Source organism: Melopsittacus undulatus, chromosome 6 (assembly GCF_012275295.1).
Source record: "Melopsittacus undulatus isolate bMelUnd1 chromosome 6, bMelUnd1.mat.Z, whole genome shotgun sequence".
NCBI lineage: Eukaryota > Metazoa > Chordata > Aves > Psittaciformes > Psittaculidae > Melopsittacus > Melopsittacus undulatus.
This window is the reverse complement of record NC_047532.1, coordinates 27,470,052-27,493,786: the sequence shown is the minus strand read 5'-3', so window position 1 is coordinate 27,493,786 and position 23,735 is coordinate 27,470,052. Positions and strand designations below refer to the sequence as shown.

At 41.5% G+C, this 23,735-nt stretch overlaps 1 protein-coding gene across 3 annotated transcripts in view; it reads right to left on the bottom strand.

Moving 5' to 3' along the window:
- The window catches only part of ATF6 (activating transcription factor 6), a 79,799-nt gene that overhangs the window by 2,446 nt on the left and 53,618 nt on the right, over positions 1 to 23,735 (bottom strand). For 2 of the 3 annotated variants that reach the window (XM_034063879.1, XM_034063880.1), the window contains exon 15: positions 14,835 to 14,919. In XM_034063879.1, coding sequence (XP_033919770.1) covers positions 14,835 to 14,919 — 85 coding nt within the window. Of the gene's footprint in view, positions 1 to 10,373; positions 13,221 to 14,834; positions 14,920 to 23,735 lie in introns of those variants that run through there. The other variant, XM_034063881.1, reaches the window with a different exon arrangement.

Here is a 23,735-nt window from a genome sequence, read left to right as displayed (position 1 = left end):
AACTGACTTAGCAGAGGAGGTGAGATTTGCCACAGACAGCAGTCACTGCTTGATGATGCTGCTGGGGCTTGGACCCGCTGTGCTGAAAAGAGCAGTCTGAAGGCTGTGACAGCCCCAGGATGCGTGGCCATTACCAGAGACCCTCTCCAGCCCACCCCAGCCTGGAGGGTGGAGTGGCTGATGTTCTGTGTAAGCCCATGTGATGCTCTCAGCAAAACACCAGGCAAACGTGACCTGAATGCAGCCAGTGCAATCCAACATTTGGAAAGATTAGCTCACTGTCAAAGGGGCAGGCATTGCAAAAATGATTCCACATGGCTCTGTCCTGACCTCGATGCCATTAAACTGTTTCATGATCTGGATGAGGAATAGAGAGCATACTTGTAAGATTTCTGGAAGATGCTGAACTGGAGAAATTTCAACCACCTTGGAGTACTGGATTAGACTGCAGTTTTGATAAGAGAGGCTGTCCAAAAATCTTCAGGATGCATTTCAACCAAGGCCAGAGTGAAGTACAATGCTCAGGAGAATTGGAAAACATGAGTACAAAATGGGGCTGGGCAGAAGCATTGCAGAAAAAGCTTGAGAACTGCAGATCACTGTGGATAAGCCAACAGCATGACAGGACTAGAAATTATCAGTTCAATCTTAAGAAAAACAGATTTATGTTTGTAAAATTTCTAATCATAATGAACTACAAGCACTGTCTGAAGCTACCTCAGGAGACCAGAAGGTATCTGCAACTCTCAGTTTTTAAGGAAAGGCTTGATGGCCACATCTCAGACAAGACCAGGGTACCTGACTCTTACTCCCCACAGGCACAGGCACTTGCATTTGTTCCTGGTCCTTCTGGCCCAGCCTTTCTGTGAGCTGCCTGTTCATGACTGGAGCCCCTTAGGGTAGACTGCAACCAGTCATTGAAGAGCCCAGGTTCACAGAGAAGCCAGCATAACTCACTGAGCTGTGATGACCCTCTCTACTCTTTGCTCATGACAAAGACAAGGCAGTGCAACTTGGGCAAAGCCCTTGCAGTGAGATTTGAGCTGATGTTTCCCACAGGGGAGAGATGCACACCTCCAGCGCCTATGGTTCAGGCAGCGGTGAGAACTGTGACAATTTTCCTTGATGGCCAGTTTAAATCCAGTGGCTACATAGCTGGACACACTCAGTTGTGCTATTCCTAATCCCTTGTCACCAAGTGGCCAATATCTGAAGTAGAGTTGTGGATTCCCCACAGGACCCCGTGGCCTGTTCTGTGGATGAGGCCACAGAACAGGCCAACAATTTTGCCTGGTGATTCCTGCATTAGAACTTTTAAGAGTAGCCTGATCAAGCTTTTTTTCTTTCCCCTTCCATGAGGACATCCAGCATGATCAACATCTGGGAGACGCCAGTGGAGCACCAAGGCAGAGAGACCCCTGACAAGTGTTGAGCTCACCAGTTGCATACAGCTGATCTCTGGAGGCACCAGAGTATGTAACTGGTGCTTTCTCTCAACATTCAGGTCAGCATGTACTGCCCTGCCTAAGCATGCACCCATCACACCTCACAGAGAAGCGAAGGCAGGCAGGGCTGACTGCCTGAAGTTGCTGCCTGCTGCCGCTGCTCATTTGCTAGCTGGAAGGTAGCACTGCCAACATGCATTGCCCAGGGTGGCTTAATAGCCCAGAGCAACGCTTGACATGGAGTTATTTCTAAAGTTTATTGTCTTTAGTTACCTATGACTGATGTATTGTAGGATTACATAAGTGAAAACTCAGGAACAGATCTCCTGTAGAGGTGTCTGGATTTATAAATAGATTTATTTCTCCTCTTTGAAGTTCAGAACACACAGCCTCTCACATGGTACAGCCTCAGGCTTAAGAAGCTATCCTTCCCAGGCCAAGCGGCTGCGTTGCAGTTAATTATTTGTTAACAGGTTTAAAAGCCATGCTTCATGACTTTTCATGACAGATGACTTCAAATCAACAGCACAGGTTAGTTGTGCCAACATTGCTGTTCTCTGACTGCACCTTCTCAAAGAGGCTCACTGGCTTTCACAGCCAGTACCACACTCCCAGAACAAGCTTGGTCTAAAGAACAGAAATCTAATTCTGCAGTACTGCTCTCCAGGGTTTATGGCACTTCCTCTAAAAACCAAACATGTTGCTAGATGCCACTGATGAAAGCTGAAGTCTGCAGTCCAAACCAAAAACATTTAGCAAATAAGGCTGAGGGTAATAACTACTGTTACAAATTACAGGAGATGATGGAAGATTGTCTTCATATTTGAAACACTAAATTTTCAAAACTGGCTTAACAGAGAGACCATAAAACCAAAGCTCTCCTTCTCCCCTTAGTAGTACTGACATGTATCAGTAAGTTGAATGTTCAAATGTCCATCTTTAAGATCAGGCATCTACTTATATAAGATACGCTGTCCTAGAGAAAGGCAGAAGACAGCCAGGGAACTTCAGAGGTGAGCAATGAAAATCTTAAGTGTCTGTTCTGTAGTAAGTCAGAACAAATGGTGATGTCAATTGTCTCTAGATTTAAACTCTACACGTCAGTCGGCTGTTTGGCCCTATGGATGCAGTCATAAGCCAGAACCACATTATTCTGGTATTTTACCCCTTCCCACTTACATATACCTTCCCCAAAAAGCTTTGCTGCAGGAAAATGCTTGCCTTGAAAACTGCACAGTTTGCAGAGAGGCTGAAACAGAGCTCCCCTGAAATGCCACCCAACCTTGCTGAACTGTTTCAGGGCTGTAACCAAATACCATCAAAGAGCTTTCCAGCTTTCTGAAGATGTGCTTATCCCTTAGGTAAGCTTAGGACAGAGCTTTGTTCTACCATATCAACTATGAATTTTACCTTACCCCAGGCAGTTCCACAGGGGACTACCCAAAACATATTCTGTGAGACCAATGCTGTATAATTCAAGGCCTGTGGCACTTAATTTGACATCCCCAATTCTCAGCCTCTTCTCAAAGGCCCCAGGTGCTTTCGCAGTAGATAACCCACACACCTACTTCCTGGTTTCTTAGTAGGTGATTTGTAAAAGTGGTCAGAACCTATCTGGCTCTACTCCCACTGTGCTCACTGAATACACAGTTAAGCTAGTGTCAAGCACATAGAGCTGGACTATGTCCTTACTCCTTCTGGTAAGATACAAAGGAAAATCACTTACACCATCTTTACTTTAACTACCTGTCTTAGTCACTAAGGCTAGAGAATCATCCCCTCTTCATGGACAACAGTGCAGAGTGAAGTTGCTATCCATGTAACTAGTTCAGTTGACATGAAAATAGGTGTCAGAGAATTATCTCTGTGCAAGGTGATACAAAACCACCAAATCTGTTAAACCCATCTTTGCTGAACTCATTCCTGCTACAATGCCATTCCCATATCACCTTCTAACAAGAAAGTTTGCTTTGCTGCACCAGATTCTAAAGACAGTCTGTGTCAGCATTGATTTATGCTTGGAGCCGCTTCTGCAGCCCCATCTATCACACCAGCAGGAACCAAGGCAGCTTTTAAAGAGCCACCAGATGTATTCCACTACCTGGTTGCTTTGTGCTAGCTGCGCCAAGCTGACAATGATAAAGTTTGTTTTAAAGAATTACTTAGCCCCAAATTACCCAAATAATTTATACTGCAACCTGCCCTGGCCCAAAACAGAGCTTATGTTTATGGCAGCACAGAGTTCGAAAAGCACAAGCTTTGTAAGAAGATGAGGGTGCACAGCTCTGGGGCTGGCCTGTTGAACGGCTGCAGATGTCCCCTGACATAATTCAGGGCCTTCCTTTGCACCATCACTCCTGCAATCTTCCATCTCATCTCTGCTGAGCAGCCTGAACTGTCTTACCCAGCACATCTGGACAATGTTTCCATCTGAAGGGCTGCTATACACTACCAAATAAGTATATAACCGAAGCAGTGTTACTGTAACAGCTACACAGACTAAAAATACACTCACTGCAACAATGCAGTAGGGTTCCTAAAGCATTCACAGATTTGCTTGTTAGACAGGATTATTGGAGGCAAGGGAATTATATGGTGACCCAAATTACTTCTCTTTTAAAAAAGTAAATTCTCACTTGGAACTATGTCCAAACAAACCAGTTGCAATGGTCTCACCTCCGTGGACTCAGCTGTCCTCGGACTGTGACACAGGATAAGTGAGATCTTGGGCATTTCAGTTCTGCAGGTCTCCTAGCAAACTGTGAGCCAGGCTGTTGGGTGTATACGCATACAGGAACAGGGGCCATGTTAGAAACACTGGATACACACAATAATGGTCACTTTGACAAACTACAAGCCGACAGCAAGGAGATGGGGTCTCTCCCAAGTCTAAGCTGTTAGAGCGCTGGAGCTATCTAAGGGGGATATTTACAGGCAAGAGGGATGAGCAAGAAAGCCAAAGGAAACAGTCTGTCGCCTCCTAAGTAAATAAAGGGGCCACAGGAGAGATCAGCACTGACTGTGGATGCCCTTAGCGTACACCACTATGTGATTTTTGGAAAAGGACAGCATCTGTGGGCAACACAGTCAGTAGCAGATCTGTGTCAGATGGTGTTTTGTAGTACCTGGTCCAGACTAGAATGTCTTGGAATCAGGGAAAGAAAGTTGGCTCTTCCCGGGAACCACTTCCTACCTATCTCCCACCTCCCCTCTTTCATACTGAACAGTCATTTCCCTCTACAAGAAAGAGCATGAGGAGAGGGGCCAGTGTGGATCTACTGTGATAGCTCTTACTTGTTTTGGAGGGAGCTCATGACCATCTCAAGAAGAAAGGCTCAGAATCAGCAGTGTTGACCCTCCCAGGCACATCATTTAAAGCTCCCTCAGGTAGAGTATTTCTTGGAAACAGACATTTTTGACAGCACTGGCTGTGCATGTGCATGTTATTGGCAGGGTATCATTGCTGCAGGATGGCCATATTTGAAACATAACCAGCTGTGGCAATACTAATGACAACGGATAAAAAATAGAAGATGAAACAAAGCCAAGGGGCAAAGCAGTTCTGCTGCACAGAAAACTCTTGGGAGTGAAGAGGCTGGAGGAAGATCAACTCTGTCTGCTTGGGAGGCATAAAAATTACAAACAAACTCGCCACACAGCCCACAAATCCAGACATACCCACTTACAAGACAAATAACTGTACACAGGAGAGTAAGCTAGAAGCACATTCCAGTAAAGGCTTCTTTCAAGAATAAGGGCTGGAGGGCTTGTCACTGACAGCACACAAGAGGACTGCTCCCTCTCAGTGTAGCAGAGAGGGACTGGGAGGCATGGGCACGGTCTCTTCTGTCCCTGTCATGGGCCTACCATTCCACAGAGGCTGTTAGAGCTGGAAAACCTTTCTGACCTAATGCTACATTTTGTTTTAAATACCAGCAAGATACTCTGTTTCCTGCTGTGTTGCTGGACTAGCTGTTCTCCTCTAACCCTGATACTGCCTAAGGATGGCTTTTGTGCACAGGCAGGAGAGCAAAGTCCTGGTAGCAAAGTCCCATCCAACCTGTGCCTTTGACAGTGATCAGCAGCACAAGCAAAATTTAGGGCAAGCACATACTTTTGGTGATACGTGAAATAGTAAGTAACTGCTTCCTACCTACCTTATCTACAACATTCACGGCTCTTAGGGTTCTGTGATAATCTTACCCTTAGCCATCGCTGTCAAATTCAATAGTCGTTGGAGTAGGGAAGCTGATACACTTAATGTTCTTTTGCTTTTTTACTAAACCTCTATGACCAGAAATGTATAGTATTGAAGACAGAGATTCAACAGGGCTGTAAAGATGGTTCATGTTTTGTTTTCTGCTCCCTCTCTAATGGATTATAGTGCTTTTCTTCCTCAGCTAAGCCAGCACTGCAGGGAAGGATTTGCAGTGGCTCCTCTGGGCAGTAACAGCTCAGTTAGAATCTGCCATTTTGTCCAGGAACACTTTTTCTATGTAAGTTCTTTTGCATTTTTTTCACACCAAGTTTCACCTGCTGAACAGAGCTTCACTCCCTCCCAGGATCTTCCAGCCTGTGCCTGGAGATGCGTGGGCATGTCCCCAGCACAGACCTGCATGGGAGTCTACTGGTAACATCCTCCTCATTGCAAAATGTGACCTTCTGATTCCACAAATATTTACACATTTTAGAGAGATACTAACCTGTAAGTGAGGATTCCCTCTTGTCTCCAAAAGCTTGCTTTCTTCTAGCAGTCTCTGAAGAACTACCTTTTTCCAAGCTTTTTTAACACTCAGGTACTGCGCTGATGAGACCACCCTTATCCTCACACTCACTATCCCTCTGAGACCTCCAATGGAGCACTATGGTAGAACTTTACTCTGCAGAAGCTGCAATAGCTTTTCCCAGTTATATGTAGCAGGGCATGCTCAACTCTCACAGATTCAGGTTGTGCGAAAGTGAGACTTCATTTTTTTACAGTTCCTAAGGCCATTTTTAAAACAACTTTGCCTTATTTGTCATTTGCCATTCTCTTGATACATATATAACCTCAGTGGTTAACACTAGAACTTTTTCCTTCAACAGTGCTGATGTAAACTTGAAATGCTCTTTTACACCTTGGTTCTCTATGGGCACTAGAGATTCTCTGGCAGGCTTCCTCTGAGAAATGTTTCTATTATTTTTTTAAGCCTCAGGCATGCTGTTCCTCAGTATCTCTTTCTGGCTTGGCTTCTTATGGTTTGACATTTAGTCTGCAGAAATTGCCTTTGTTTTTCTATTCCCTCATTTGGCTACAATGTCTATTGTTTAAAAGATACCTTCTTCTGTGAATTGACTTTAATGTGTTACTTAAGCCCCTTGGATTTCTAGGGTCCTTTTAAAGACTTCTGCAGTGAGCTTTTAATCTTTAATTAATCTTCATCACATTTGCCAGCACTTTTTCCTATTGTTTTTTCTTTTAATATTTTTTCCTATTCTTATGTAGCCCTTAGCTGTGAACTGTAGTATACACTTCACCATTTCAACTTGTAGCACTTACTGATAAAATGAACTCTTTGGCTTATTTTTTTTTTCCAAGAGGCAGCTTCACTTTTTCATTGACATGGACCTTTTCTGCCACCCAATATCATTTGCGTCTTTGTGTTAAAAGTGTCTCACTGATTTAAGAGTGAGGGCTGGTGAGAGCCTGTATTCACTTACAGCTGAAATGTCTTTATAGTTTGGATGGTATCCAAAGAGTGAGCTGAATTTTCCACCTGTCTCGCTTGGATACATAAAATTACCTCATTTATTTAGATACTGTGATCAGCTCTTGCTCATAGAAGAGTATTTTTAACACCATCTTTGTGAAGCTTCTGTCTGTGTGGAGCAAGCACTTCACACAAGCTTCTCTGGGGCTTCTATAGAAGAAGACAGGGTGGAGGTAGATGATTTACAATGATGTGGATGACCAGAAATGTTCTTCAGATGCTCAGGACATATTTTTCAAATGCTTTCCTACAGCAACCTTGCTACAAATGATTAAGCCCAGATGACGCCTAGGAAGCACCAGAGGTAAGGCGGACTGTATTATGAGGGTGAGCAAAGTTGCATGAAGGTTAGACCTGGAGTATGAGAAGGTAAAAGCCTCCTGGCCCCACTGGCAGCAGTCTCCTATTAGAGACTGCAACCCAAATACTGAAAATGACCCTCTTGGACTGCTGTGTTTTTACTGATCTCTAAGTTGAGTTCAGTGATGTTCTCAAGACAGAACTCATAAATGTGAACCTCCTCTACCAGCTCTGTTGCAGTTTTTTTATGTTTTTACAGGGTGAGCTCACTATGGATAATTATGTTTCACATCACTGTAGAAATAGTGAGCTACCAGAGTTAGCCTATGCATCACCAACATAAAACTGTGTTTGCCGCCTATAAATTAACACCAGGCAGAATTATGTAAGCTTGAATTTACAACACTTGAAAATGTACTAAGGCAGATCAGCTGGGCTTGAGGTTAGAATTACAATATGCTGTGCAAACAGTTCCATGGAGCAGAGATGGTGATGGTAACCTCACAGATGAAGATGAAAATTTTCTCTTTGCTTTTCAGCACAGCTCTCAACACAGTGCTCTCTGTGAAGCTTGGTGGGAGAGTGTACCTATAGAGCAGTATCAGCATCTAGGGTTAATGAAAGTCTAGAAGACAGGATCTCTGAAGTGAGATACATACATGTTTAGTCCTAAACTGAATCTGGCTCCTTCTGTAAGCCCATACTGGCATCTATACTGGCAGCTAATGCCATGGGTTTCTTTCTTCTTCTATTTTGTGGATTTTATAGAAGCGTGTCTTTTATATGGAAAAAATAATCTGGTGTAATAACACTGGTATTGGAAACACTAAGTACAAAAAGTCCAATTAATTTATGACTCATTCTCTACCCCCTTCAGGAAGAGTGTGTTCCCAAGAAAATGCCATCTGTAGTATTTATCCTGTCCATACAGGGAAGACCAGTCACACTGGGGCTTGGCCTGCTCTACCACACAAAACCCAAGAGATATTATTTTTGTATTAATGAAAGGACAAAAAGACACAGAAGATCCTACAAAATCATCTTCCTGTTCTTTTGAATACATAAAAATAGATTGCTTATTTAGCAATTTAGGTAAACAGCTTGTTATGAAAAGTCACTGGGGAATAAGCCTTTATGATTTCATTTCTTGATCGTTTCCTGTCTAACTAAATAAACATGAACTCAAGTGACACTGACTCCATTACTTTTGTGCGCAGATTCTTGAATGATTTCTTTCATAATTTTTTGAGTAATTTAATCTTTTCCTTCCTGTCAAAGACAACATATATTAACAGACAATGGCTGGGGAGAGCAAAGTCTCTCAAATATAATAAAATATGTGGAAAATATCTATTTAAGACTGCATCTAAGAAATGGCTGATTCTGATGTTCAAAGAAATGTATGAAAGTTTGGGAGGGTATTCTGTTTGGATAAACTGTGCTTTTACATCACTTTGAAAAGAGAACAAGAATGATAAAAGCACCATCTTACAATATGATTAAAATCTGTCATTAAAATTCCTTGATAAAGTATCTTATGGCATGATTTCAATCCTGATCTCTACAGCACAGCTTTGTATAACCACACGAGCTGAAGTAACTCTGTGACGTTAACAAACCACCCCTAATTACAGCAGAACCACAGTAATTTAACATAATGCTTGTCCACGACTGCACAGAGAGCATAGCAGACTCTCCCTGTTTCTTAGGGCAGGCTCAGTAATCAGCTGCTGCAGTAAGGTCTAACTGACAGCTAACCACGGCTTTGATTTTTCCTGTTCAGGCTTCACTAAACTACTGCTATTCCTCAACTGGCAGCCCAAGAAGCAGAAGGGTGGCATTTTCAAAATGTGTTGTAGACTTACAACATGTAGATATTCTACATCCTGGTTTATATCTCCGTGCTTTGAAGGATCCTCAATAACCTTCTCAAAAAACTTAAGCAGACATCGTTCTTTCATCTCACAGATAGGTTGTAATCCTACATACACAACCTGCAGAGCCTTCTGTTTATACACTATAGCTTATAAGTTGCTGAGTTCTCAATGATTTCTGCTAAATCCAGACATAAGAGCAGCAACAGTGAGAGAAGTATCTCTACAGATCATGCTTGTGTAGCCAGGAGATGTGTCCTCTGTACCAACTAGAGTGGCATGAGCTTCTCAGTCTGGGGCCAAGGGCAGCAGCTGTGAGAAGGAGCCACAGGGACTAAGACTTGGCTTGTAAGCATGATGAGAAGAATGAAATGCCCTTGGCAGGGGGTTGGAACAAGATGATTTTTAAGGTCCTTTCCATTACAAACTATTCTGTGATTCTGTGAGCCGGCAACAGGTAGAGATATCTGGGGCCATCAGCCACCTGGAAACCGTTCTGAAGCTATTCAAAGTGAGAGAGAAGGCTATCCAAATGTTAAGCAATGATCTTCAGGGAAGTCCTCTGCCATTAAATGGTATGTATGGTTTTAGACCTTCCTCTTTCAAAGACTGACTGGGAATTCTGCTTCTCTCTCCAAAAGATGGAAATGGCATCTTTTGTTTGCTTGACCCTGAAAGGCAGAGGAAGTTGGAGACTTTATTTGTTCAACCCCAAGACATGGGAACTCATAGAACATTGTTACTTCCCAAAGAGCTTTTGTTTTTATTTTTCTTCTCAGCCTGTGTGGGTTCTGTTTGCCTTATGGATTTTTCGCAGCTTGCCACCAGCCTTGGACATCTGTGAGTGGCTTACACAAGGCTGTCCGTTGAAAGATGATTCTTTGTAACTGCATGCAAATAATCATGATGCTTGATGGCAGAAATCACTCCAGTTTTGATCAAAAAGCCTTAACACTAGATTTGTTATTGACTTTTTTATTTAGAATATGTATTATTTCGTAGCACTTCTGAAGTCTGTTACATGAGTACGATGGTGGATGCTAGCAAGGAAGGCTGAGGGAAGTGGTTGTGATCAGGGGCTGGCCAATGTAACAGAGCACATGGATTTCGCAAAACTCAGCATCTTGTTCACAGTTCATTTCTGCCTCTAGGAGACTATTTCCATGTTGTGCTTCATGACAAAAAGCAACCCTTAGGAGAACAGGGCTCCTTAAGAGGTCAGAAACATGCAAGTTACAGAGGGTCAGGCACACAGCTGTGTCAAAGGCAGACTGAAGACAAGTCCCACTGTGTGACATTAGACCAAAAACCTACTCAGAATATCTGTAAAAAATTCAAAACTGTCATGGCTGCCAATTCCCAGATAATGAGCCTCAGATCTCACCATGGGCTTTCTCATCAGGCCTCTCACTGTTGCATAGATACCAGCCCTCAAATGAGAGCAAATGATGGAAGGACTTTCACATATGGGGAATTGTTCTGCACAGGGATCCTAAGAATAAAACAAGACTGTTTGATCTTTGTGCTACTGCTTAGGGCACCAATACTCATGGTGAGTACACATCTGCATAGATGTTTACAGCTGCTCCTATGAAGTGCAAGCTGCAAGAGTACCTAACCTAATCCTAGGGAGAAATCTGTTAACGAAAGTGGTTTCTTGAGCTAAATATTGAATGCTGTCTCCTATACTGAAGGACTGTACATATGTTCTCACTTCTGTGTGCTGCAAGGAGAGGACTACTGGTAGTGTGGTATGCTGTGGGCATTCTGTAGAGACAAAAGGCTTGTGCCTGGGGTAGGGAGACTGGCTTGGCTGTGCTGTACTCTATAGATTATTTTGATACAAAGACTGATGTTATAACCCATTTTGTACATGTAACTTGCATTTTTTACAGCAATTAAGTAAATAGAAGGCTAATGGCAGATGTTTTCACTTAAACTTCAAGAAAGGCACTGCCTATATGTCAATCTGGAACTAGAGTAATGAGCCAACAAGACTCCAAATTACAATAAAAGCAAATTTAGGAATGAAATCTACTGGAGACTTAACTGGTCTCAAGTGCATAGTTAGATTTCTAAAATAATAGCTGCAATCCAGCATAACAAACATGACTTGGTTAAAAACAAAAGCTGGAGTTTAACTGTAAATTGCAGTTGCCTTCCATTCCCATGAGAAACAGAAAGATATTTCTTCCTGGAATAACTTCTCAGTAAAGGCACACCAATGGTGCCTCCAAAACCATATACAGTGTAACCAGGACTATCCAGTTGTGCTTTTTTCCTTCCAGGCTCACCAGCCCTAAGGTCCTTAGGTATCATCAGGCAGATTTTCTGTGAGTGACACTTTTTTGTGCGCAAATGCTCGGCTTTGTTGTTGGGCAGAATCAGGTCAAGACATGGGCATGGGTGGCCGTGGGGGCAAAATGGAGAGTTGTACCGAGGGACAGTAACCAGCAGGGGAATGGGAGAAGGCTAAATGGCTGGGAGGGCATCAGGGGAGGCAGAGATGGAGGAGCTCACAGCATGTACTGGCTATCAATTGGCAGGCGGTAGGCAGCCCAGCAAGCTTGGAAAGAGGGTGCAGAAGAAGGAAAAGAGGGTAAAAGAGAGAGGATTAACACATACCAATGCGTAACAAGTTATTATACTTAAAAAACTTAAACATATATTTAACATGTTATCATATTAAATATATTTAAATATTTAAACCTATTTCTGTGCATCTGTGCATAAGCCCTCAATGGGGTTTTTGCTGGCTTATCCTCATGCTCACATTTGTATGATTCACAGTCAATTCAGTCTTACCAGAAGCAGCACACAGGAGGAAGCTGCAAGGTAATGGCCATTTTTACTCCTTTCCAACATACAGCAACTGAATAGTTTTTATTAAGCTTTTGCCTTGAAAATTAGTAATGTACTATTCTTGGTTTGTACAAAATTGTTCTCAAACTTTCATCTTATTGAATGCATACATGCTCACATACCCACACCTGTCTACTACAAAATTTTCCATTGAGATTTGCCATTATCTTCAAAACACTCGGACTGCCACTATCTAGACTTACCCCCACTCTTCCCTCCAAGAAAAACTCTTCAAAGTATAAATTTGATTCTACTTTGCACACTGGTGAAAACTGCCAGACCAGTCATGCAGAATCATGTCATAAACATCCATGCAGAGTCATGTAGGACAGTGACTGACAACTCTTTTTGCTTCCTCATATTTGTCTGTACCTGTCCTTCGTCCCTACAGTGGTGGTGGGAGCAGCTCAAGCCAGCTATAGGCAGAGTCTGTAACTAAGCTCAGAAGGCACTCAAGTAATCAAAGTGCAGTCAGACAGTTCTGCTGGAAAGACGACTATCCAAGCAGTTCAAAGGGTTCTCGACTGAACTGTAAGCTGTTTCATGTTTGGAAACAGTGTCATGGGTAAACTTTACTACACAGACAAATAAAGATCCTGAAGAAGAAAGAAAGTGATGAAGTTCCGAAAGAGTTTCAAAGAAAAGGACATTCACTTTCATTCCCTTCATCTCCTCTGCCAGGTTTGTGGCAACAAAAAGCAAAGGCAAGTAGGTGGCAGTGGAAAAGGTTTCTGTTCTTCCACAGAGACCTGGCTGAGACATAAGAAAAGGCAGGAGGTGACAAGTTCTTCCATTGAAAGTTTTGCCAAATCCTCCCAGGGAGACCAATCCTCTTCTAGCAGCCAGCTCTCCACAGGTGGACAAAGAATTAAGGTGGGCTTCAAAGAACAGCTGGGAGGAAAGCTTTGTTGTCAGCTAGCTTCCAGATGCTTATTCAGGACACGTGTAGTCCCCATGGAGGAGGCAGAATAGGGTGGAGGAGCAATGTTCTGAAAGAAAAGAAAATGGGACCTTCTCCAGGCAGAACTTTTTAGGGAATCATCTCTTCCAGGTAATCTACTAATAACGAAATTAAAAATCAAGCCAGGTTACCTACTGCCTCTTGTGTACCTTGCAATTTACTTCCTAATACCTGGCTGCATGTCATAGACAAAGCATTGTTTGATGTCATTGTTTACTCAATGCTATCCTTGTGTTTCATCTGTTTCAACATCTCTGCCCAAATCCCTGGACATTTTTTTATTTCCTGGATTATGCTGATGTTCTGAAGAAAATTCCCAAAGAACCCAAGTAACTAAAATTTCACAATGTTTCATTATAAATCAAGGATAAGATTTGTCACTGGCTTCTGATGTGTATTTTCCAAAATATATTTACTCCAACAACTGAAAAGTTACTTCAAGTAAAACAAGACTCAGTAAGATTTTAAGAGGAAATACTCTGTATTTTAGAAATAGCGTTTGTTCTTTAAGTGACAAAATGCCTATTTGCACGTGATAATTCATGGCTCAGCCAGAAAAGGATTTTTGTAATGGACATGAAGAGGGAGTTTCAGGCAGATAAATGCCAAAAATAATACTGATTCATCTAATAAAAATTCCCCTAAAATAGCTAGTTATAGATTATCACACTGAACTTACTGTACTGCATGGGAAAATGTAATTATCAAAATGTTGAAAGCCTAAACTGATTTCACTTTTTTTCCTTAGTTTATGGAAATTTGCATCATAAAATAATGTTTTCAGCATGCCTGAATTTAACAATAACATTTGCATTTATGATTTGCTTGCACTGTTAAACACATAAGTTTTCTAGAAGCACTATGTGCACAGGTATTCAGAAAGTAAAGTTTATGATGACTGTGACAGTGACCCTGTGCCACAAGTATGTCCTAACTTGGCAGTCCCTCAACACATGAATTAATATTACATTTATATAGGTCATGTCTCTCATGTGGGACTAAAACACATATCAAGAGCATTTCTCTTTGCTGAGAAGCGTGTGCCCCTACTGCAAAGCTGTTTTCTCTGCTGTCCTGCAGACTGTAACATGATTATTATTAATCCTGATGAAGCTGTGCTGAGAGGTCCCACTCACACTGAGTGTTGTATAACAGTGGTAAACAGCTAAGAAAGCTGACGGAAGGCAGTTGGTATCCTAACAAGCTAGTAAGGCCAAGGAATTTGGCCTGCTAAGCAGATGCAGGATGAACCCGAATGTGAGGATGAGAACAGTCTCCACACTCGATGGGTTCTTTGTAGCCATCAAGTTAGAGAAGATAGAACACATTCAGTAACCTTTAATCAGCTGTGTATAAATCACTGAGACTGTGTATAAATCAGAGCTAGAATGAGATACCGCAGAACTGCTGGCCAAGTCAGGCAGCCATTCATTACAGTCTCGGTGACCAGGCACTGGTGATTTTACCAGTACCCCAGCTCTAGCAGGGACCCTGGCAACTAAGGCCCAGTAACAACCAGTCTGACGTCTTTTTCAAAGCTGTAACTATAGACATTCAGTCTAAATTTGGTTTCCACATACAAGTCAGTCACATCTCTTTGAAATTATTTTTCCTATCATTCTCTTTCATATTTTGGACTTACCATTGATGTTTACAGCTGGCAACACTATAGACATCTTTGGTCTTCTGGTCTTGTTATGTGCCGTGGCTGGCAATAACAGGTGGTCCTGGAAAACATGGGAAAAGATGTGTTAAATCTACCCTAGAAGTACAGAGCTGGGAAAATTCCTTTCCATTCTATCTTAGAGGCATTCCACATAAAACTATTTATGACAGCTTAGCAAATTCAAATTGTTCAGGGAGTCTTCCAAGAGTCACAGCAGTTGCTCAGGCTGTGTAACTAAGAAGAAATCCCTATCACATACAGCATAATATGAAAAAGCCTTGATCATGTGGAAAGAGATGGAAACTGCTATTAGGCCCTCTTTCAACAGAGTACTTATGTATATGATTAAAGTAATTTAACTTGACTTCAGTGATATTTAAACATGTGGTTATAGGCTTTGCTGAACTGGAGCCTCTACTTGCAGTTCTGTCTGCTTTATAAATAAATGCCATCTTGCTATATCTATCTCAAGCCCTACACCACATGCTTTGTGCAGTAGGACTGTATCAGACAGGGTTGTGACACGGTGTGAATTGTGAGCTCTGCTGACAAAACCTACCAGGGAAGTTTGATGGCAAAGCTGTGCTTTAGTAGCTTATTTCATCTGTGAAGTGGCTGGGTACTGATGTATGACAGCAGTGTTAAAACTAACTAGCCTGGGTTTAAGCAGTGGAAGCTGCATCTGCAGGAGACACTCTGGATATGGACCTGACCTGCAAGGAAAAAAGCAGCCTTTTTTTTTTCTGTTGCTGAACTCAAACTGTTCAACTTGTGGCCTGGGAAATATGGTTCTTCCTTTATCAACAGAAGTAACATATTATAAAGCGCCAATCCGAGTATACCCTATGTTACCGTGCTATGCTGATCTGGATGAACCAAAGAGGCTACTAACAATGAGGGAAGCTTCCCATGCCCTTCAAAGCTTAGTTAACCTGACAGAAGGTTTCTTCACTCACCATCTCATTACACAGTGAGAGTTGTGAGGGAGGAATATTTGCTCCCTCTTATTAATTAGGAACAAAAGACTGCATTTATATAATTGACAAACTGAGTTTAAATTTCTAACTCATGCTTTAAGTGAAAAAAACCCAAACTTTCCAATCACTATCTTTTTCCAGGTCCCAAACAACCTGGAAAGTTATTCTGGGCTGCATCAAAAGAAGCGTGACCAGCAGGTTGAAAGAGGTGATCCTGCCCCTCTACTCTGCTCTCATCAGACTTCACTTGGAGTACTGTGTGCAGTTCTGGTGCTCTCAACATAAAAAGGACATGGAACTGTTAGAACACGTCCAGAGGAGGGCCACGAGAATGATCAGAGGACTGGAGCACCTCCCATATGAAGACAGGCTGAGAAAGTTGGGGCTGTTCAGCCTGGAGAAGAGAAAGCTGTGTGGAGACCTCATAGCAGCCTTCCAGTATCTGAAGGGGGCCTACAGGGATGGTGGTGAGGGACGATTCATTAGGGACTGTAGTGAAAGGACAAGGGGTAACGGGTTAAAACTTAAACAACAGAGGTTTAGATTGGATATAAGGAAGAAATTTTTTACTGTTAGGGTAGTGAGGCACTGGAATGGGTTGCCCAGGGAGGTTGTGAATGCTCCATCCCTGGCAGTGTTCAAGTCCAGGTTGGATGAAGCCTTGGGTGATACGGTTTAGTGTGAGGTGTCCCTGCCCATGGCAGGGGTGTTGGAACTAGATGATCTTGAGGTCCTTTCCAACCCTAAGTATTCTATGATTCTATGATTTTCCTAGCCCCTAAGTTTGTCTCTCTCCCAGTCCAAGCAATGCCAAATACACTCCCAGTGTCTCTGAGAAGAACAAGGGCTGGCAGGTGCCACCATGTCAAACATGTGGAGACCAGCTCATTAATAAGTTTTTACAGCTATCCAAAGCCAGATCCCGACATCTGTCTTTCACTTTTCAAGAGTCAGTATCCATCTCGTGTGGTTAAAAAGCAGAAGCAGGTTTGATGCTCTCATCTCATTTTGTGCTTTCCCATTTGTAAAACTCCCATGGTACTTTACAAACTCAGGACTTGGAAACTTCACATGCAGCTTTTCGGCTCCCTGCTTAAGGGCAAAGAATGAGCACACAAACAACTCATGGTTTTCTCCAAGGTTATCTTTTTGGCATACTGAAGTAAGACTTCTTCCAGGACACTGTTGTTAACATCTTAATGTCAGGGTAACTGTAATTTCTCCATTTTAGTACCTAAACACTACATTGTTATGTCTAAGATTCGGGGAACTGAGTTACACAAAAAATAGGTGTTAAATATACCAAGATATTCTGTAGATACATTGCAGAAATATCGCTCTTTCTTTTTCCCACCAAAAAATCCCCCAGAATAACAAAGAACTGACCATAAGCAGAAAACATTACTTCAATATAAGACTGTAATTAAAAACATCTTGGTACCAAAATTATAAAACCACTGCTATAATTCTCAGACCACATATGTAATTCCTATTTCATTTTTGAACCACTGACATTAAGACAACACTCAGGCAATGAACTTTACAGAAAAACTGCTCTTGAAATTCAATGTTCCCAAGGGAAGAGGCTAAAGGTAAGATGCCCATTAAAACTAGATTTTGTAACAATGTCCTTGTCATGATTTGATGACTATTTTTAACATTGCTTTAAAAATGCTTATCCTGTTTTTTTTTTAATACTTCTGAGTCCATAGTATCATAACCCAGCAAAACACAAATAATTATATATTATAAAATATATTATATTATATAATTATGTATACTATATATTATATAATTATCTTGAATGATAATTCAAGAGCTGCAAAGAAGAAACAAGCAGTCCATGATTACATGCTGTCTTCATAATACTGACTTTAACAAAAACAGCAAGTAAATTTCTGCCAGATCAGTCAATTGAAGTGGGCAACTCCAGCAGGTATTTTGCTCCACACCAAGACAGCACTAGAGAAAACGGGAGCTCCAGAGGAGTCTGCTGCTGTTCAGTGACTCACGAGAACAGTCTAGTTCAGACTGGTCAACCAACATCCAAACACCTCAAGCTGTATTTAATGAAACCCACCCAGACAGTCTCTTTCCCTGCCTCAGAGAAACAAAATGAGCATTGTTTTCTAGACCACAGTTACTGACATTCAAAACCAAAGGAATATAAGGAGGACAGACATATAAAATGCCAATATTATAATCCAGGCTAGCCTAGTGAAGTGACCTTTTTTACACAGATCATGGCAGACCCAGCATATCCTGCTCAGCCACACAAAATCCTGTTAGTGAAAGAAACTGGTAAGATACCTATTACCTGTGCACTGCTACTAGCAATCTCTCCACACAAAACCTGACAAGATCAACTCACTGGATCTGAAACAAAGTACATAGGGAACCACAGTTGATGAAGGTGCTCTGTTACCGAACACGAGAATTAACTTCCCCTTAGTTTCCAGATTCTGAAATGTCTCCCAAAACTACACAGCAAAGTGGTATGCTCATGTATCAATACACCTGCTGCTCCTCTGTTTTACCGAAGCAGTTTGAACAGTGTGAAAGGGAAGGCCGAGAGAGTTCTGCTCCCACAGCAGATAGTGAGACAATGAAGTAATTTCCACTTGCCTTTGTGTATTCAAATGTAATCTGGAGTTGCCACACAACTCTTCAGTGTTCCAACACCAACTTTAGACAAGACAGCCATATAAAAAGCCAGTCAGCTCTAAGTCCAAACAGCAACCAGGAACTAATGTGCAAGATGTACAAGTAATCTAGAAGGTGGACAGTGCCGATCTCTACTACAGAGATCCGTATTTTAAAATCTGGAATTCGGGAAATTTATCCATCTTCCTAATAATCTTTACCTTTTATATGCAGGAGTGTCCCTCTGACAATCAGTCTTAACTGGCAAAGTTTCATAACTACCCTTATTCTACATTGAAAGCAAAGGTAGCAGTGGATATGCTACAGAACATCATAAATATTTTGCCTACTATTTAGCTTCCTACAACAATCTTGATCCCACAAGTCTTCAAACTGTCCACAACTTTAATTTGAAAGCAATACACAACTATTCACATGCAAGATAAATGAGTGTATGAATTAGTGACTAGGAAGAAATTAGACATATAGTAACATTGAATGCATCTCTGAAATATAAAAATATTCTCTCCTGTCCGACCCCATTCTTAAATATGCTGAATTGTGTCCCAGAGGGATGTGTGATGCTATTACTCATCCCTAAATTTAAAAACTAGACAAAAAAAAATTCTAAAATTAAAGTGCTGCTTGTGATATTAACGCATGGTACAAAACTGAAAATGAATAAAAGCAAATCTTGCAAATCAACATCTGGTCCATGAGCATGAATGTAAACCAGAGGCAGAATAAATCACAACTATTACCCAGCAACAGATGGCCTTGGCCTGGACCACGATTTGCACTTAGATGAGATAATTTAAATACACGATACAGACCTGAGACTGCTGGCAGAATGACTGGAAAAATATCAGCCTGGAAAGACAATATTTCAAATGAGATCCTAGCTTCAGCATTCTCATTTTTGCTTTTGATCATCTCTACAGTTCAGTGATATTGAAGCTAGATGAAATGGACAGATAGATTAATACAGAGATACTAAAAATCCAGCCACAAATGCATTACCATAATTTAGCATTTTGGGATACAGAAACATGTTTTCCTGGGGATAAGATCTGAAGCTGTTACTTGTTAAGCTTCTGATTAATAATCATATGTATTGAGTCCTTGCCACCACAAAACATTCAGGACACTGTATTATTAGAACATAATTATCCAGAGCTATAAACACTTGAAAATTAGGCATCCCTATAGTATTAATTTCCTCACTGAATCTTTTTACTGTGCTGGCTAATTCAGTGCCTGCTGATCTGCTTTTGGACTCAACAACGCACAGAACTGCAATAAAGATTTTAAGGGTTTTACAAAAGATCACTCTTGTCAGGGCTCTAACAGGGATTAAGCTTTGGAGTCTTGCATATCTCTAACACTCACAATCAACTGGCAATTGAAATCTGTTCCACAGTGCTAGGATATTCCGAAACTGGCTGCTCAGCTTCAGGATATGTGGTTTGGTTTTCAAAGTCCCCTTTAAGTAACTTCTGGGCATCTTAGTTTTCATTTAAGAAAAATAATTGCTTCTAACTCTCACAGTGAAAGAACGTAAACAGAACATCATCACTGCATACCATGAATTTTCATTAAACATCCTTGCAACATGTACTGGAGGAAAATATTACCAGTGCTATGGGGAACATTTAGAGATGTGCATGCAGTTTGAGGGATACCCAAGTGGCACAGGACGCAAAAAAATGGGATTTCCAAGCCCACCAAGGCTCTGCACTTTCAGCATGAGCTCTTTCCTCCTATCCCTGAGGTTACTTATCTGTCAAATGAATTTGCTTAGATCTTTCTTTGTTGAGCTGTTGTGCTTAGGGTTTGGATAAGTATTTGTCAAAATCCTTTTCTGGTGTCTTGGGCTAAAGCATTTCCTATCAGAAAATAACTAATGAAACTTGATTCAAATGGGCTTTGTTACAGTGTATTTAGCACATCAGCCTAAGTAAACCTTGTTTGTCATACTACTGAAGGGCAAGCCATGCCTCTGACTCTTCCCAGTGGTTCGGAGCATGTACCTGGAAAAGTACAGATGTGATCACTCCAGCAAGACAAACCCTATCTCACTTCTTACAAAGACTTCATCAGGGCATCTGAATAACCCTTGCTCTTCATTAGGATATTCATCTCCGGTTAACTAAGGATAATATTTTAGAAAACAAGTGACATTTGTTACTTTACAGGAATAAAAGCTCCAAGGAGATTGGATTAAAATACCAAAGGAAAACCTCAATGTGCTGTTCTCATAATTTGCCTTGATGATGAGATTTGATCTTTACCATTGCCTTGGAAACCAGCTGTGTGCTAGAATATTGCAACTAAACAGAGTTGCCAGAGCAGAGAGGGCAAATAAAGCCAGGCGCTTTGGTATGCCAAAGGCTACAGTGTCCAGGCAGCTTCAGAAGACTTCTTACAGTAAACAAACACTGCAACTGGCATTTTTTCATCTCTGTTTATGACTAAGAAGTCTCACAGGGAGTCATGCCTCAATTTCTTCATGCTGTGATTCTAGGACCACATTACAACCTCTGCTGATAGAGGCTGAGAAGCTTCCCACATCCCACTGAAGTGCTGGCAGCTTCCCAAAGCTGCTGGGGTCCATTTTTCTTTAACAGCACTACTTTTGGTAGTGTTCAACATGTCCTGACATCTTAAAAAAATAGCTATTAACTATCTGACCACATCTAGTGATCTCAAGATGAAGCAGATTGAAAGCAGGTATTTTTTTTATCATAAAACATTGTTCATCAAATCCATGTATTGTTTTTCAAACCTATCTTTCTGAACATCTTCAGGGATTTCAGGTCAGTGAGATCATGCTGGGCCTTCTTTAGAGGTATGCTTTCAGCCATACAGAGTGTGAAACAAAAGTGTGCTTTTACAGGCCCAAAAAGCTGTGCACAACTTCGGAGACTGCCCTGTACAGTGCTCTGAGAAGCTGGACTTTTTAAAACCCTGGGCTGACAGAGCTAATGAACCAGCATTTCTTTCACAAACCCCAGATTTTACACTTTTTGAAAATTTCAAAATAATTGTTTCAGGCTGTCTGGCTGTTGCCAGAGCTGTGATGTTTCTGTCTTCATCTCCTACACAGGCCACCGGACCTGCATTGAGCAGTACTGCAGCCTTTGGCTTGTGACTCCTGACCAGGAAACGGTACCCGTGATGCCAGAATTTCATTCTTAAAACAGCCAGAGATGAACTTCAGCAGCTTTCTGGACACCAAAGGCTGTTCTCCTGGGAAGAGAGCTTACTGCAGTACACTCAGGGCCTAAGGGCTGATTCTCATTTACCATGGCAGGCCCTGACACTGCAAAGCACACAGCACAGATCACGGTGTAAATGAGAATCAGGTCTTGGCGTATGTTTCTGGTTTCCTCTGTCAGTTCAAAGAGGAGGTGTATGAAAGTTTACAAATTTGTAGAGGAAACGGCTGTATAATTTCACTATTGATTCAGTTGGGTGATGGCAACCATATGGTGTCCTGACCACACTAGATAGAGTACTGGTCCATCTGAAAATGCCAGAAGTTCCTGCAACATTGTTTTTACTGTAAGTGGACATTAAACAGGACAGTAACTACAGAGGGGAGGGTGCCTCTGAAACTGCTGATATCCTACCATTTCATTTGAACACTTACATCTGAAAAGCATGGGGATGCTTTTAAGAGCAGAAAAGAGAGACGAAAGCAGCTAAAACCTTTACCCAAACTGTGACTCAGCCACAATACTTGCTCATTATACCATGAACTGTAAACTTGTTCAACTTGTTAAAGTTGACATGTTTTTGTTGTTTTTTGTTTTTTAAGGTAGACCTTATAAATCCAAGTAGATTTACTCACCCCACCATGGATCATCACAGAGAATCAATGACACACAAAGATGAGTACAGGAGCAAGTTAAAGATGGGATAACAGCTGCAAGGAATCCACAGAAAACCCACAATAAAAATTCACAAGGTCTCAGCCTTTCTGCACTGGCTCTTGACAGCCCACCCTAGAAGGCTCCAGTAGTTTTACTACTTTGAGTTTAACAATAACAATTTAACTTAATTTGAAAGAGCACCAGTTCTGCATATATTAAACTTGAGGTTAGCTAGCATGTATTAACACAGTTTGATTTTGCAGCATACTTTAAAAAGAGAGTTTGCAATCCAGAATTCAACTCCCAACCCCTAATCACAGAATTTAATTACTTTTCTAAGTTTTAAGCTTATCTGGGGGTGGGGGAAGGGGGAGATTGTCCCATAAAAGGAAAGCTCCCAGAAGTGGTGGGAATAGAGCTTCTTTTTATGCTTGTATTTTTGCCAAAAGTGCTCCTATTCACACCGATGCTGTTCCAACCCCAGTGTTTCTGTGCACAGGTGGTTTTTATGGCCTATATTTTGCACACAGCAATGAAGTGATGAGATATGCTTTTTATTTAAGTGTTTTACCAGAAATAGCTCAATCCCACAGTCAATAAAATGCCCTGTAGTGTAAGATTACACCTTTCTGATATTCCCAAATTTCTATAAGCAACACCTAATGGCATTCTGGACTGCTTTCTGGTCACTGTCCCTGTAGAAAAGGGAGTTGCTATCCAGTTTAGTTCCCACATGAGAGGGAACTTTTAATGAATTATTTTTTAGTGCCTTTTATTGTCAACTGAGCTACTGCCAGATGTGATACGGCCTGGGCTCCAAAACTAAACTAACTGGAAAGCACCTCACTGTGAGTCAGAGAGCCTTGTGAAAATCCCAGAGACCTCAGAGGAATGGAAAATACACTCTGTCACCAGCCTCCTTTGGAAGAAGTTTCCTCCACTCCCCTCTATGGTAGCACTGCTGCTTGTTTACAAGCCAGGCTCAGCTTTGGAGCATTTTCTTGGTGTAAAGCAGAACCAGTGGCAAAGAATCTCTTCTGATTTGCGAAATCAAAGGGTTATGGAATCTAATACAAATACGGAAACCTGCTGTGAGGTGTGTCCATTTGTGCAGTTCACAAACAGAAGACAGCAAATACCAGTAAAGCAAAGACTACTTTTTGGCCCATTTCCTTTTGGATTGCAATTATATTACATTGCCTTAAAGACCAAAAAGAACCTAAAAATCAAAGGCCAAATTAAAGTGATCTAGTTTAGATTTTTTAAAGGACTGCAAGTGTCTCAGGCATAGACATTAATCCAGATCACCTCTCTTTGATGTTGAGCCTTGAATCCCAAAAGATCCAAGACACAACAGCAGTCACATATGATTCTATTTTACA